A 16,838-nucleotide genomic window follows, 5' to 3' on the forward strand; every position below is an offset into this window, starting at 1 on the left:
GAACAAGACCTGTTTCTGCAGTAATAGGAGTTTTGTTTAAAATAAAAAGTCAACAAAATTGGGCAGACCTTATTTTTAAGGCTTCTTCCCTGTCCCAGTTTCCATGGCAATGGGAATAAGTGTGCTTTTCTTACGGTTTCTCACTTACTGGTCATGTGCTTTGTTGCTTCCAATATGTGTTTGTTGCGTTTCATCCTTGATAGAGTACTTATGGAACCAAAAAGGTGAGATATCTTTTGACGTCTCTGCCAATGTCACTTTGAGAAGCTGCTTTCATAGCATATTCCCCCAAACGTGTGTGGGGGGGGGTATATTTGAACGATATTTCCAACTCTCCTTTCCTGGGTATGATTGATAGATTTAGACATAACTACTTTTGAATCTGGGATGTTTTTCTTCATCAAGAAGTACATTGTACTTATTTTTGCAGTGGTAAAAACCTAGGATGAACTTCTATGTCTGAGTGGCTAGGGAAACCCAGCCAGATGGGTGGGGTATAAATGATAAATTGTTGTTGTTGTTGTTGTTGTAGCAGTTTACAATCATAAAGTGAATCGTATGTCCCTAACAAAATTTTATATTTGTCATTTGAATGCTATTAACGTTGTTAGAGAACCATGTCTTGTCAAGAAACTGTTCAGAGAAAAAGGAGGCAAAACCAACAGACATGTGGCACAGTCCTTCCTTTGTGAGAAGGAAATGGTAGGCCTGCAGGAAATGCTGTGGTCAGTGAAAGTAATGCAGATTCTCTAAATTATGTTTTTAAAAATGGGGTTGATGGTGGAAGGGTGTTTTTTTTCTCGTGGAGGTTGAAGAATTCAGTGTTTTTAATATCGTCTTATAAGAAGTTTCTGTATGAGATTTTGTTCTCTGAAAATTATACAAATACTCACTTTTTATTCTTGTTTTTCACCAAGAATTTTCCCTAGAGAGTATCTTCTTCAGCAGATCCACCTGTACTCCTTGGCAGACCTACAGCAGGTAATTGAATTTAGTTTCTCCAGAAGCTGGGCCTTATTCATACTGTGAATATAGATTTTGTCAAGCTATGTCTTGGGGAGCCTTTCCAGACCAAGAAGCCTTCCTAAATGGTAACTCAGAGAAATGCCTTAAACATTGCTTAAGAGCCAGTGTGGTGTAGTGGTTAAGAGCGGTGGACTCGTAATCTGGGGAACCGGGTTCGATTCCCTGCTCCTCCACATGCAGCTGCTGGGTGACCTTGGGCCAGTCACACTTCTGTGAAGTCTCTCAGCCCCACTCACCTCACAGAGTGTTTGTTGTGGGGGTGGAAGGGAAAGGAGAATGTTAGCCGCTTTGAGACTCCTTTGGGTAGTGATAAAGCGGGATATCAAATCCAAACTCTTCTCTTCTTATCTATAACCAGAATATCAGTGATGATGATTTATTGCCATTAATGCAGTTAATGGCAGATGAGCTGATACCTTTTATGTCCTTAACCGGAATAAAGCCTACATGGATGTAAAGATACAGGGCAAAGGAGCTCGTACATTTTGTTAGAATCTCATGAATGAGAACCGATATAAGTGGTTAAGGGGTTATCTGTGAGCCAAGAAGACCCCAGTTTAAATCTGACTTAATCTATGAATTCCATAAATGACCTTAAATGGGCCATGCTTCTGTCAGGCTCAGAGCACCACCTGTAAGTTAGAGATTTAAAATACTAGTCTAGCTTACATTGCTATTGTAAAGATTTCATGTGTGTGAACTGATTTTGAATGTTCCAAAAGCATTACATAAAATGCTGAATAATCATTAAATGCTGTTGAACGCCTGTATCGCGGAAGTGACTTGTCTGCTGGCGGAGTTGTGAGATAGGAACAAGCAAACTGGTTCAAGGGAAAAGCCAGAGAGCAGCTTTTTTCGTGAAGCTTTTTGTAAGTGCCTCGTTCTTCAGATAATCAAACTGCAGAAGAGCAAGTGGCCTAAACTTGGGGTGTCAGTCTCCCCAGTTGCCAGTTTCGTAATCAATGCCTTGCAAGCTGTTGTCGTTTAGTCGTGTCCGACTCTTCGTGACCCCATGGACCAGAGCATGCCAGGCACTCCTGTCTTCCACTGCCTCCCGCAGTTTGGTCAAACTCATACTGGTAGCTTCAAGAACACTGTCCCACCATCTCGTCCCCTGTCGTCCCCTTCTCCTTGTGCCCTCCATCTTTCCCAACATCAGGGTCTTTTCCGGGGAGTCTTCTCTTCTCATGAGGTGGCCAAAGTATTGGAGCCTCAGCTTCACGATCTGTCCTTCCAGTGAGCACTCAGGGCTGATTTCCTTCAGAATGGATAGGTTTGATCTTCTTGCAGTCCATGGGACTCTCAAGAGTCTCCTCCAGTACCATAATTCAAAAGCATCAATTCTTCGGCGATCAGCCTTCTTCATGGTCCAGCTCTCACTTCCATACATCACTACTGGGAAAACCATAGCTTGCAAGCTGCTTAGCGCCAAGTATTGATAGAGGACTTTCAAGAAGCGATCAGTAGCTTATCAAACTTTCCTCGGGAGGGATGGAGGCTTGCAAGAGTCATACTGCACGCATTTATTTAGCTGCTACTCTGACAGATTTCTTTGTCCTGATATACATTTACATTACTTCCTTCCCTTTCTGCACCCCAGACCTTTCATCATGTAATTCAATTACAGTTGTGGCTCGGGTGCGTTAAATTGGATTTTGCTTTTAATCTGGCTGGATCCTTATTATCAGCCCAGAAAGTCTCTCTCTCACTCTCTCCTTCCCCCTCCACAATTTCCTTTCTTCTTAAGTGAGAAAACAGGCCATGCCATTTCAGTCGAAATGGTGAAATGATAAGGTTGGAAGAAGATCAGGACCCTTTAGCATAGCTGTCAACTTTCCCCTTTTTTTGCGAGGAATCCTATTCGGAATAAGGGAATTTCCCTTAAAAAAAGGGAAACGTTGACAGCTAGTCCCTTTAGGTGCTCTTAGTGATGCCCTAGCCAGATCCTTATTCAGGAAGTGTGACATTCTTGATTTGTCTAACATCCATGGGACCCAAATCAGTGTACATGTGGTTCCCAGGAAGTCTCACATCCAGGCACTGATCAGCCCAGGCACTGACTTGCTTACCTTGAGCAAAATGCCTCATGTTCCTTGAAACCATATCCCTGGAAGAAAATCAGTTTGAATGGATTCTATTAGAAAAGAAGTGTATCTAGGCACTGTGGTCATCTGCAAGGGATTCTCACGTGGCAGGGTTAATGTTGCCAGCCTTTATGTCATGTTTGCAGACACCTGTATAACTCAGAGTTGGTCTGCCAACAGGCCTGGTGCCTGATGCTAGCGCTCCACAATGCACATAAATTTAGGTTGCAGTCCTAAACCCACTTACCTTGAAGAAAGCCCCATTTAACTCAGTGCGACCAACTTCTGAGTAGGCTTTTCCTGCTAATAAATGATAAACTGTGTTTACTTAGGAGTAAGTCACATTGAGTTGAATCGGGCTTACTCCCAGGTAATAGTAACGCTGCTTTCCATGCATTTGCACATGGTGAACCTTGTTGAACAAACCTTGTATTAGCTGTACGCCACACATTGGTTCCATTTTAGTACCAAGAAATCTAGCTTTCCCTTGTACCAGTGGAATTGTGTGAATGCAATATGCAAGGTGGCTTTAAAAGCTGCTGAATGGACAGGTGTTTTGCCCCAGGTGGTGGTTGTTGCAGTGTAATTATAGGACAATCGAAGACAAATCCACTCCATAATAGCCTTTAATGCTCCTGTGCTCCATGAACAGAATAGTGTAGCACAAAAGGGAAGGTGTGAAGCAGGAGGAACGTAATTCTGGTAAAGTTGTCAAACTACTACTAATGCCATTTATTCTTTTCATGATTTGGAAAGCACCGTGGGTGCAAATAAGAATGGCTCAGCAGGTCTGATCTTTAACCAAAGAAACGGTGGTTAGTCACACATAGGATTCAATGAAAATAAATAAATGAAATAAAGCCATTTCTCTTATCATGTGCTGAGCACAACAGCTGGTCCAGCTACACAATCCCACTAAATGCCGGCTCTTGCTTCTTTATTTTCCTACGTAGGCCTACAATATGATGTGGGCACAGCTGCTGCCTCTGCAGCAGAGGTAGCCAACGTTATGACTTCCAGATGATGTTGGACTCTTTAACTCCCATCAGCCCTGACCAGCCTAGCCAGTGGCTAGGGATGCTGGGAACTGTAGTTCAGCCGCTTCTGCAGGGCGCTGCATTGCCTACCTCTGCTCTACAGGCTCCAGGTGTCTTGCCTGTGGCCTAGCAGCAGCACCTTGCGGAGTGGAAATGAGCAGCAGGCAGCAGTCAAGGAAGCGAGCCCAGGTGCTACTGAACCCTGCTTTCTTTTCATCCAAGGCCTCTGCTAAGGGTGCGGCTCCCCTCCAGCCAGATAGGAGGAAAGCGCTGCCACGAGGTGGGCCAGTCCTTAATTGGCATTTGGTGTCGCTTTAATCCTTTTAAGACCGTAAACTAAATATTGTGAGAAGGCAACAAGCCCAGAAAAGCAATCTTGCGTAATCAGGTCTTTGCTCTAATGCACAATTGTGAGAGGCCTGGCAGTTTGCGTAATATTTTAAGCTACGGTTGGTTTAGCCCATAGGAGCCAGCTAGGTGCCATACATTCCTTATCTCGTTTTATCCTCGCAACACTTCTTTTGTGCAGTAAGTGAGGGCGCTATATAGTCACTTGCTCCAACCAGTGTTGTGGTTCAGGTGGAAAACTGAAGGTGAACTTCCCATATCCAGGCCCAACATTTTGTCTGTCTGTCTATCTATCTATCTATCTATCTATCTATCTATCTATCTATCTATCTTCATCTTCAACTTCATCATCATCATCATCATTAATTGAATTTGCATGCTGCCCTTCATCTGCAGATCCCCAGGCAGTTCACAAAATAAAATCACAACGTGAAAATCACAAAATACATAGTACAGTGGTGCCCCGCAAGACGAATGCCTCGCAAGACGGAAAACTCGCTAGACGAAAGAGTTTTCCGTTTTGGAGGTGCTTCGCAAAACGAATCTCCTATGGGCTTGCTTCGCAAGACGAAAATGTCTTGCGAGTTCCTGCGGTTTCCCCCCCTCCCCCCTTTTTCTAAGCCGCTAAGCCGCTTATCAGCTGATCCGATAAGCCGCTAAAAGCCGCTAATAGCGCTAATCCGCTAATCCGTCAATGGGCTTGCTTCGCAAGACGAAAAAACCGCTAGACGAAGAGAATCACAGAACAGATTCTTTTTGTCTTGCAAGGCACCACTGTAAAAATAAGACCAACAACAAACCAATATTCCCCCCCCCCACACAATTAAAAGGGCATAGGATGTCGATCAAGAGGAAATGGTTTTGCCTCGCACCTAAAAGAAGTATAATGAAGGCACCAGCCAAACCTCTCTAGGGAGAGCACCCCACAAGTAGAGAGCAACAGGTGTTGTCACCCTCTAGACCGCTCATGGAGGAGGCACACAAAGAACAGCCTCAAAGGATGATCTCAGGGTCCAGGTAGGTTCATATGAAGAGAGGCGGTCCTTGAGGTATTGAGGTCCTGAGCCATTTAAGGCTTTATAGGTCAAAACCAGCACTTTGAATTGGGCCCAGAAACTAATTGGTAGCCAGTGCAGTCAGGCCAGCATCAGTGTAATATGCTCAGGCCATCTCGCCCTAGGGAGCAACCGTGCCACCCATTTCTGCACTAGCAGAAGTTTCTGAACTGTCTTCAAAGGCAGCTCTGCATATAGCATGTTGCAGTTATATGACGCGTTGCAGAAGGATACTGTGGTTATCCAAAACCGCTGAGAGGTCAAGGAGAACAGGGACAACATACACTCTGTTTCTCTCCCTATACAGGTCATACAAAGCGACCAAAGCAGTTTCTGTGCCAAAACCAGGCCTAAACCCCAACTGAAATGGATCTAGAAAATTACACCACCATGCTGCAAAAGTGGTGGATGAAGAAATAGCTTAAAACATTGGTGGTGTTTTTAAAACTAAACCTTTGCGTCTTAATGTTTTCACTCTTGACACCGCCCGCAGGTGGAGGAGAGTCCTCTACGGTCTTTGGCTGTGCATTGCACACTGCCCAGTCCTTCTGTTTCCTCTTTTGCTAAATTCTATAAACACCACACTATTCTGTCACCTACAGGCGCTATTTCCAGTTCCAGTCTGGAAAAAGTGTGGTATGCTACCATAATCCATTTTTCTCCTTTTTCCTGGACTTAGCAAAACGCCAGTGCTTGTGGCCGCTTAACTTGGTGCATTACTTAGGAAGCAAATCACACATGTTTTCAAATCTGAAAGTCCCAGAATGTCAAAAGAAGTTTACAAGCCAACCAGTATTTCCAGGAGAGCCCTTTCTTAATAAAAGCTACGGCAATTTAACGGAAATAATTCAGATTGTGAACGGACGGTTGAAATTACAGCCTCTGTGTTGACTTACAAAGAATCTTATCGTCAATATGATGATAATGATTAACATGCTGATTTACAAGGGTGGGGTCACAAGATATTTGCAGACTCTGCACTGTCCTCCCAGTGGCAACAGCACCTTGGTATGTAGGCTTTGTCGCCTCTTTAGCTTCAATTATTAACCCTAACCTGCAACCTCACAAAACACAATGCTCCCTCGTTAAAATTAAAGAGGGTAAATGAAGGCTTAACCTCTCTTTGTTGAACTCACTTGCCTTTTCCTGGAGATGCCCAGCTCAAGGTTAGCTGCCTTGAAGTATCGGTGAGCTAGCAAATCAGGCTCAGTAAAATGATCAAACATTGTGAAACTTTATATTTTACCTACTAATATTCTTCTACTCTTCTTCTGCCTTTTCTTTTTTGCATGTGCATTTCTCATTAAATGGCAGGCCTTGAACAGACCTTTTGGGGGCATTTTCTTTTTAAGCTTCCATAATTTTAAACATCATCATAACCATTTTATTTGTATGCCGCCGTTCCATAGTTAAAACGTTGCTCAAGGCGGCTTACAACATGACAAGATTTACATAATTACCAACATAACAAAAGTCATAAGCAATAAATGAAACACATCAAAAAGTACACAGCCAGATGGAAAACTATTTCCACATAAATCATAAAATCTAAAACTAAGAACACAGCTTTAATATCAAGTACAATTTAAAATGACAAAGATAGAAAATAAAAGCAATTTAAAAAACAAAAACGGAGCCCTCTCTGCCCAGATGGAAGGAGGCAGGCAAGGCCCTTCAGGTGATATCATGAGGGACAGCCAGCCTAGCACTCAAAACATTAGTTCAGTGGACAGGGTGATGTGGATTAAACTCTCAGCTCTGCCATGACATTCCTTGGGTAGTTTTGAGCTACCGCCATATCTCTTGACTTTGCCTCCCCTTAACTCAGAGAAGAGTTGTCAAATGCAGGCCAGTTCAAACACGATGGAATCGATGCGTAAAGTTCACCGAAAGTGCTTCTCTGTGGTGTTGACTCCACCTAAGATATGAAAGCTGCTCTCCACATGGATTGTCCCATGAAAGAGGGAAGGAGACTCCTTCCCTCCACAGAGAGTACTGCTCTTCAGAACCTCACACATTCCTGGTGGCCTGCTGGTGCTGGCCTGGAGACTTTCCCATGCTGCTGAGTTCCTTTCACGCAACATGGTCCCATGTGGAGCTGCCACAACATGGAGACACTTCCCTGCTATAAAATTTCAGTTGGCTGTGTTTAACAATGGTAAGCATTTAGCATACTCTGAATATATTGTTGAGGCCGGTCATGATGAACAAAGCTAGTGGCTTAGTAAGTTAGTTTGGGGTGCATTTCTGCCCAGTTATTTGGGGGAGTGCCTCATTGGCATAGAACAGTAACAATGGACAGTGTTGCCACCACATTCAGAAAATATAGGCACAATATTTGCTTGCTGAGTCAGTGTTTCCCTACCCCTCCCCTGCGAAGTTCTCACCATGTATTGATTTAGCTCTCTAGTTGTACTTTGACTATGTTAGGCGTATGCCTAATACATTGTGAAGATACGGAGATAACATTCTTTGTACAGTACAGCTTTCAATGAGACTTCCTTAAGGCCTTTTCTATAGAAGCTATTTGTACTCAGTTCCCCAGTGTGTTATTTTTGTAAACAGCAACTTTGGCTGTTAAGTGTTCCCTCTTCTCTGCAGGCATTGAATAAATGGAACAGCAAACTACAGCACACCATGGTGACCGGTAGGCAAGGAAATCCCATACTGTACTGAAAAGGGTACAGAATTGTGCAAAACACCTTTGTTAAACATTACTAAAGCATTCTTACAATGTAAAACGTACCGTATTTTTTGCTCTATAAGACTCACTTTTTCCCTCCTAAAAAGTAAGGGGAAATGTGTGTGCGTCTTATGGAGCGAATGCAGGCTGTGCAGCTATCCCAGAAGCCAGAACAGCAAGAGGGATTGCTGCTTTCACTGCACAGCGATCCCTCTTGCTGTTCTGGCTTCTGAGATTCAGAATATTTTTTTTCTTGTTTTCCTCCTCCAAAAACTAGGTTGGTCTTGTGGTCTGGTGAGTCTTATAGAGCGAAAAATACGGTACACTGCATTGCAAGATAATATAAAACATACATTCAAGACTGTATTGCAGGTTATTATATATATTCATAATAATAAAACTATTTAGCAGTGCAATCCTAAGGGTGCTTGCGTACGAGGAAGCCCAGCTACAGCGCACAATCATTAACTCAAAGCTCTGCTAATGCGGTTGTATTTCAGGTTTTTTGTTTTATATATTTCTATCACTCCCTGCTATGCAAAACTTCCAGGAAGTAATAAACCGCATGCTTGCCATTCCGCAAACACACATAGGTAAAATGATCAACCGTACAACTCTCATCATCACAGACTTGCTTTAAAAACAAACCAAAAAAACTTCAAAGCCCTCTGTTGCTAGATATAGTCTGACTACCTAGTCTGCCTTACAAATCGAAGAAGGCCACATTATCCATCTTTCAGACTCTCAAAACAAAAAATCACAAAGTCAAAAAGCCTCCAAATTGGGCACCCCCAACCTGCAGCCCTCCAGATGTTTTGGCCTACAACTCCCATGATCCCTAGCTAACAGGAGGGATGATGGGAATTGTAGTCCAAAACATCTGGAGGGCCGAAGGTTGGGGGTGCCTGCTCCAAATCCTGTCTTCCTGAATTCTAGAAACCACCTGTTAAACACATTAATGCAGCTGAACCACATCAGCACGACTGTTTTGTATGTTCAAAGCATGTTCCAGCTTTGCAGTGCGTTATCCTGTCCACATCTGCAACTATGTAAGTCATGGCACAGTCCTTCTCTACTCAGTGGTTTGCAACTGGATGGCGCTGCATTTCTTTTTAGGTACCAGCAAGTAACCTCTGACTAGAGACAATTGGCTGCAAGGGTACAAGTGCTGTCTGCAAATAATTCTGCTCTGGCCAGAATTTTCAAAGATTGCTTGTCAGCCGGTCTCTGCCTCCCAGCCAGTAGCATGCAGCCTTACCCACCAAGTAACTCAAGATGCCTCACGGGAAGTGATTCCTAAATGAATAGATAAATAATATCTCTTGTTGTTGTTTAGTCGTTTAGTTGTGTCCGACTCTTCGTGACCCCATGGACCAGAGCACGCCAGGCACTCCTGTATTCCACTGCCTCCCGCAGTTTGGTCAGACTCATGTTTGTAGCTTCGAGAACACTGTCCAACCATCTCATCCTCTGTCGTCCCCTTCTCCTTGTGCCCTCCATCTTTCCCAACATCAGGGTCTTTTCCAGGGAGTCTTCTTTTCTCATGAGGTGGCCAAAGTATTGGAGCCTCAGCTTCACGATCTGTCCTTCCAGTGAGCACTCGGGGCTGATTTCCTTCAGAATGGATAGGTTTGATCTTCTTGCAGTCCATGGGACTCTCAAGAGTCTCCTCCAGCACCATAGTTCAAAAGCATCAATTCTTCGGCGATCAGCCTTCTTTATGGTCCAGCTCTCCCTTCCATACATCACTACTGGGAAAACCATAGCTTTAACTATACGGACCTTTGTTGGCAAGGTGATGTCTCTGCTTTTTAAGATGCCGTCTTAATATCTCTTAACACCCCCCCTCTTTTCTACCCCTAACATGGACACACACTTGTCTTTGCTGACAAACATCCTTTCCAAACTAATCCAGATCCTGCAAAACCTCCAGTACTGGTTTCTTAGTAAAGCATGGAGATTGTGCACTTCTGTGTATATCAATTTGCGTGTTATTATTTTAAGAACTTATTATTGCAGCCTATTGGCTATACGGTAAGGCTGAGACTGAATTGTTTAATGCTGGCTATTACTGATCCTGGTGCATCATTCGCTTTTCCTCTGTTCCGGCCTGCATTTCTTTGTTTACATTAATCTGCAAGTGTATATGCTCTATCACTAACATATCTGCTGCTCCTTGCGTTTCCTCATATTTGTTGGACATCATTTCCCCTTAACCAGTTTAGACTTTTGACTCTTATTACCAAAATTAATTAAGGAAGAGATTTTTTAAAAATTGCTTATAGTACGGACTTTGACCGTCTGTTATAATAGAGCAGTATCCGATCCCTGGCTTTGAACCGCACCTTCCCGCAGTGACCTTTGTGAATTGTTTAAGGTCCAGAGTGAGGCCATCATTCTATAGCAGGACACAATAAAAGCATCACCTTTCCGTGCAGTACAAACAGATGTCGAGTCTGCATGGCTAGCAATAACATTTCAGCTTCCTGCTGCCACAGATGTTCTTACAAGAACGAGGGCTTTTCAGCATTTCCATCCCGTGGCAGCGACCCAAGCCATCCCATGAACTTCCTTTCCTGCCTACATTTTTCCATTCAGTGTATGTGCTGCAGTTTAGGCCTTCAGGAATACATATAGAATAAGAAATACATTTAGCATAAGTGAGGTGAGCATTCTTACGGAATCTGCATTTACTTATTTTGCTTTAAGTTTTGAGTCTTGCGGCACCTTAAAGACAAACAGTTTTATTACAGTGTTAAGTTTTTGTGGACTACAGTACACAATATTACCGTAAGTAGCAGAATACACACACACACACACAAGGTTCTGGAGGAGATTGAAGATAGTGAGGGCAGAGGTAAATGGAACACAATAAATACAGACACAGTGATAATTACGTACCGGTAATTACCAGTAATCATTACTAAAACAGTTGTTTTGGCATTAGTAATTGGATACTCAACATTTTGAGTAAACAGAAAGACTGCTAGTACAGTGGTGCCTCGCAAGACGAAATTAATCCGTTCCGCGAGTCTCTTCGTCTAGCGGTTTTTTAGTCTTGCGAAGCAACCCTATTAGCGGATTAGCGCTATTAGCGGTTTAGCGGCTATTAAAGGCTTAGCGGATTAGCGGATTAGCGGCTTAGAAAAAGGGGGGGAGCGGAAAAAAATCGGAACACTTGCAAGACGTTTTCATCTTGCAAAGCAAGCCCATAGGGAAAATCGTCTTGCGAAGCAGCTCAAAAACGGAAAACCCTTTCGTCTAGCGGGTTTTCCGTCTTGCGAGGCATTCGTCTTGCGGGGCACCACTGTACTGAGTCACGTGGTGGAGGGAACCGGCACATTTAAGCGAACATTCAAATGTGGATTTTCACATACTAGGGCCATTGCATGCCTCTTAAATTATATATATATAACTCTTCCATTGTTATCAGTTGAGTAAAACAATAGAAGAAAAACACTAGTAAAATAAAAACAGACAAGCATTGTAAGTAAATGAATTAAACAATCTAACTTTACCCATCTCCAAACAGGTGTAAAATTACCTTTTAATGTTCTGTTACCTTGTTGCCGTAGGTGGGTTTTATTTGGCATTCTTCAGCCGGAATTGCATGATTCACCCCACCCTGCAGCAAGCCCTTCAGTGTTTAATCAACTCGGAATTGTGTTTTAGTTTGGTAATGAGACACACGAATAATGTCCAGTCCAGTCATTTCTGTTGCTGATTCTTGGTGATGGGGTCTCTTTTCTGTTGCTTTGCAGGTTATTGAAGGGAAGCTGGCCCCTTTCCTTGGGAAGGTAATCAAATTTGCCACTTCCCATGTCTACAACTGCAGCCTTTGTAGCCAAAAGGGATTCATTTGCGAGATCTGTAACAACGGCGAGATCCTGTACCCCTTTGAGGACATTTCTACAAGCAGGTAAAGGACGGTGATTTCATGTGTTGCTTTGCATGTGTGTACATTTACAGTAATGATGAGAGGGCTGATGCAAACATGAGCAAGAGTTCAGCTTACCTCCTTTCTATGTGGAAACCTTTTATGAAGGCCAAACGAGGCACAACGTTAAATGCATCTTCATACCAATGGAGGAATTTCCTCTCCGTGCAAATAGCAGCTTCAAAGGAGTGGTTTTCATGTGGACAACAGTTAAACTCCCTCTCACCATCACCACCAGTAATCACCCACCGCAGCTGCTACTTGCATTTGTAGCCAGTACAAGTGGAAAGTGTGCATATTCATGGGGTATGTACCATCATGCTTTGGTCTGCTTCACGACATGTACATGCAAATTTGCCACTTCCCATGTGTACAACTGCAGCCTTTGTAGCCAAAAGGGATTCATTTGCGAAATCTGTAACTGGAGGGAAGTGGAGTTCAGCACCGCTCCCTGCAGTGTGTAAATGCAAAGGACTAGACACGTGTAGTGACGGCAAGCACAACAGTGTACATAACACACAAAGGGACCTTAAGGGGACTTGTGAACTCCAGAGGGACTTTCACAATCTGACCATTAAAATTCCTTAAGACATTTATTTCTAAGCAGTTCAGATTGTAAATGCAAGTCTGATATTTTAGAGGCCCTAGGCAAGGTAAGGTTAATGGGACCTGCCTATCCCGAGCCAACAAGTTTCAAGAATATTTAGCTTTTCTGGGGGTCAGTATCCAGACTGTCTATTCCCTTCTCGTGGCCCCCTGTATGTATGGGAAGCCTGAGGATAGGAGAAAAGGAGGCAGGCATTTGACACTTGTCTTTCATTAGCCCGTAAGTAGTTGTGCTATTGGCAACTGAGTGCATCATCTTGCTGCATATTGGACTCGGGGATTGTTAGATAAAGTAGCTGACCAGGCTGCCTCTTGGGGCAGATTCATACATGCATGCTTATCCCTTAATCTGACTGTATATCATGCCTGTGTCATTCAGGCACAGATAAAACATTTATGGCACCCCAGTTGAGTTTTTCAATGGAGTGTCCAGGAGTGAGTCATAAATAACTAAGTTTTGTATATTCATGATGTTGATCCTCCCTTGGGCATTGTTGGCAGTTTGTGAGATGGCCAGGATTATTTTGTTAGCATAATTTGTTGAGAGTTGCTTTTCTTCCCAGCTGGGAGAAGAGTTCTGTGCCAGTGCAGCCCAAGGCCACCTTTTACTGAGATTTTTGACTGGCACCTCTTTTACTGCTAATATTTGCCCCATCTTTCCCTGGTTTTGTTTCAGTACCTTGTTTTTAGTATGAGGTCCAAGCCCTGAACGTATATTAAATGAGGTGTGGAGCACAACTGTGCAAACACTGATTAAGAAAGAAAAGAGAACACTTGCAAAACAGTAATTTCTAGGACGGTAAGTTGTGAATGAAAAAGCATTAAAGAGAACTAAGATCATGGCTATATAAGGCAAAGATATCTGCAAGGGGCTCGTGAGGATAATGAAAGGGGCAAAATACTTGATGTAAGAAGGTTTCCCAGTGCAATGCATGTAGTTTCTCTGCAGAATGATTTGATTACTCTGAGTGTTTGCTGTGCATTAAAATCACAGGTTAAATGCCTTAGAATTCTGAAATCTTAAATGCCCTGAGAGAATTTGCAGTACATCTCAGGTCAGTGATATCTGGGTGTAATGACTTCTGTTGGTGCTTATTACACTGGCAGCAGGTAATATATGTGTGTACATGTTCAATACAAAAACAGATTTAATGACACTGACATAACCACATCATTTTCAAAATAATATTTAATATTGCTGTACCAATGAAGTTGTGGTTCAGTAACAAAAATGAATTAGTTTGATCAGTTAATTTTTATTTTGGCAATTAGTTTGAACATTATCTGTCTGCATATTGGATAATGTTCTTTTGTTGGGGCACTGTGTTAATAGAAAGCAGGTTGCCCATTAATAGATGTAATAGTTTATTTCTTTTTAAAATAGGATTCATTTGTAAGATTGCCACATAGGCAATGCTTTAAATTTAGGTTTGTTAAAAGAAATCAAGTGGGCTGCCTTTTAATTCCAAGACAGGTCTTGGCAGCCCCAGTCATGGCAGATTCTATGTTTCACTCTGAATTAAAGTATAACCCTCTTTGTCCATTCTATTTTGGGGGGGGGGTGTTTCAACTTGGTATGAGTCGGGCTCACGTGCTCCTGCCCCCGCCCCAAAGAAAAACCTCACAAATATTTCAATATATTGAGATTTCTGTTGGTAGGGTTGCATTCCCTTATTTAGGTAATCATTGCCTTAAATGTTTGCCCCGTTTAACTGGGGTTCAGGTGTTCTGTTCTAGTTCTTATATTACTCTGTGCCTTGGGGTGTGCATAGGCCTCTGTACCCTGCTAGGATGGCAGAGTTACGAACAAGTTGGACCCTGGCGCCTGATTCCGCATTTCCACTTTTGAGTAGGCAAAGAATACCATACAGTGATATTCCCCTTGCTGGTAGTTCTCCTGAAAGGTTTATACCGTTGTATCAGCAAACACAAGCCCTGGCATTGAATTTCAGAGGAGTGGCCTTGTTAGTCCGTTGCAGCAAAAAACAATGCATAGCCTTTGAATTGGAGTAGGTGCCCAAAACGGATTGAGAAGGTTGATGTTTTTTCGGGAAGAAGGACGGGGTAATTTAAGCTGGCATGTTCAGCAAGTTTCACTAACACCCCCTCCCACAACCATCTAAGAGGGATATATAACATTTACAGTTTTGTAGATCCACAAATTAGTTTTCTAAAGCTTTGCCCCTAAATGGAGATGAAAATAAATATTAACACATGTGCATTGTGATGAACTTACTGTTATCCTCATGTCTTTGTTTCTGCTCCTTCACTTGCATGTGTTCAGCTTCACTAAATCTAAACAAAATGAATGCCTCTTGTGTTTTAAAAGAGTGCAAAAGTAGAGTTTTAATAAATCTTGAGCCTCTGTTAGAGTGGTATATAAAAAAAGCCCCAACAATAAATTGCCTTAATAAGAAGCTGTTTGTACTGGGTGAAAGAGTTCCCCTGCATTCACGGCATTCTTGGATGACCAGGAATTGAAGTGTGTTTGCACCTTGCTTTGCATATATTTTCCCTTTGTCTTTTTGCCTTGACCTTTCCGCTTGACAAAGAAGAAAGCAAAGCGATGAGTCTCAGGTGCCCTTGCCAAGACCTGCCAGAGGGTCAGCGCTGGATGACGACCATCCTGATATAATGGCATCCTCACAGGGGCTGGGGGAGAGAACAAGTTCTGGTAGAAAAGTAAAAAATTCCTTCCAGTAGCACCTTAAAGACCAACTAAGTTAGTTCTTGGTATGAGCTTTCGTGTGCGTGTGCATGCACACGAAAGCTCATACCAAGAACTAACTTAGTTGGTCTTTAAGGTGCTACTGGAAGGAATTTTTTATTTTGACTATGGCAGACCAACACGGCTACCTATCTACTACTGGTAGAAAAGTAGTTTTTCTGTGGGTCCATTTCCAGATGTGATTTCTCAAGGCCTGTCTCTTCCTGAGACAGATAAATCTCCGGGCAGAAAGACACCCCCGCCCGCTTTTAAAGAGCTGGAGTTTCCATTTGCATGGAGGCTGTTTGCTCAGCATTCATTTTTTGTCAATCCTTGAGCAAACAGAGCAAATACCTGGATAATGCACTCATCTGGCTTTGAATGCACATATATTACATACCCTTTTCTTGCTAATCGGTGTGACACATTCCTTTGTTGGCTAAATGGTTCCAAAACAAACACAATCATTTCAGTTAATTAGCAGGGTTTTGTGGGCTGTGCCTGGCAAGCTCCTTACATCCTGTCCGACAATACACAACTTCCAAGTCTGCTGTCTTAGCACTGGTGTAGAATGCTCAAATAATTCTCTCTCTCTCTCTTTTTTTCTTGCTTGGTTTTGCATTGCTTAGTTTCCTGGGTGTCGGGTTTTGGAATGAAAACTAAAAATAGAAGAATAGTAAAGTGCAAGTGGAAATGTTGTAATAGTTGGGTCTTCTGATTTTTTCCTGTCAGCTCCAGCAATTAGTTTTTAAGTAGACATGGAAATTGACTTAAGCCTGCTGGAAACAGTGTTCTCAGGAAAGCTTTACTTTCCAGGGGGCAGAGTGTCAGGTGGTCGTGACTCACTGGGGTGGTGGAATAGCACTGCACATGCTTGAAGATACTACAGTGTGAATTTTTTGCAGCTTTCGTATACAAGCTCTTGTCGCTGAGATCTCCTTCACCCTTTACTGCAAGGACTCAAAAAATTAGTTCTTCCTTGCAAAGTAAAATGCTGATAAATGTTTAGTATGGCGAAATTCCAGGTTCTGCTACCTGTCAGCGCTGGGAAACATTTTGTTGTTGGGTCATTGTTGATCTGGTTTTTCAGATCAACTTCAGGGATAGGGGTCTCAAACTGGTATTCCACACAGACAACCAAGATCCAGTGCCTTTCTTTCTCTACCACCAACGCAGCCCATCTGCTGAAGGAATCGCTTGCTTTACCCAGAGGTGTCCTCTGTTGTTGTTGTTGTTCTTTAGTTGTTTAGTCGTGTCCGACTCTTCATGACCCCGTGGACCAGAGCACGCCAGGCACTCCTGTCTTCCACTGCCTCCCGCAGTTTGGTCAAACTCATGCTGGTAGCTTCGAGAAC

General features: G+C 42.9%; 1 protein-coding gene across 2 annotated transcripts in view; it reads left to right on the forward strand.

Moving 5' to 3' along the window:
- PLEKHM3 (pleckstrin homology domain containing M3) overlaps positions 1 to 16,838 on the forward strand; it is an 86,697-nt gene that overhangs the window by 58,063 nt on the left and 11,796 nt on the right. For both annotated transcript variants that reach the window (XM_083473120.1, XM_083473119.1), the window contains 2 exons: positions 918 to 981; positions 11,995 to 12,152. In XM_083473120.1, the coding sequence (XP_083329246.1) occupies positions 918 to 981; positions 11,995 to 12,152 (222 nt within the window). The remainder of the gene's footprint in view (positions 1 to 917; positions 982 to 11,994; positions 12,153 to 16,838) is intronic.

This window comes from Podarcis liolepis (assembly GCF_965112155.1).
Source record: "Podarcis liolepis genome assembly, chromosome: 1".
Taxonomy (NCBI): Eukaryota; Metazoa; Chordata; class Lepidosauria; order Squamata; family Lacertidae; genus Podarcis; species Podarcis liolepis.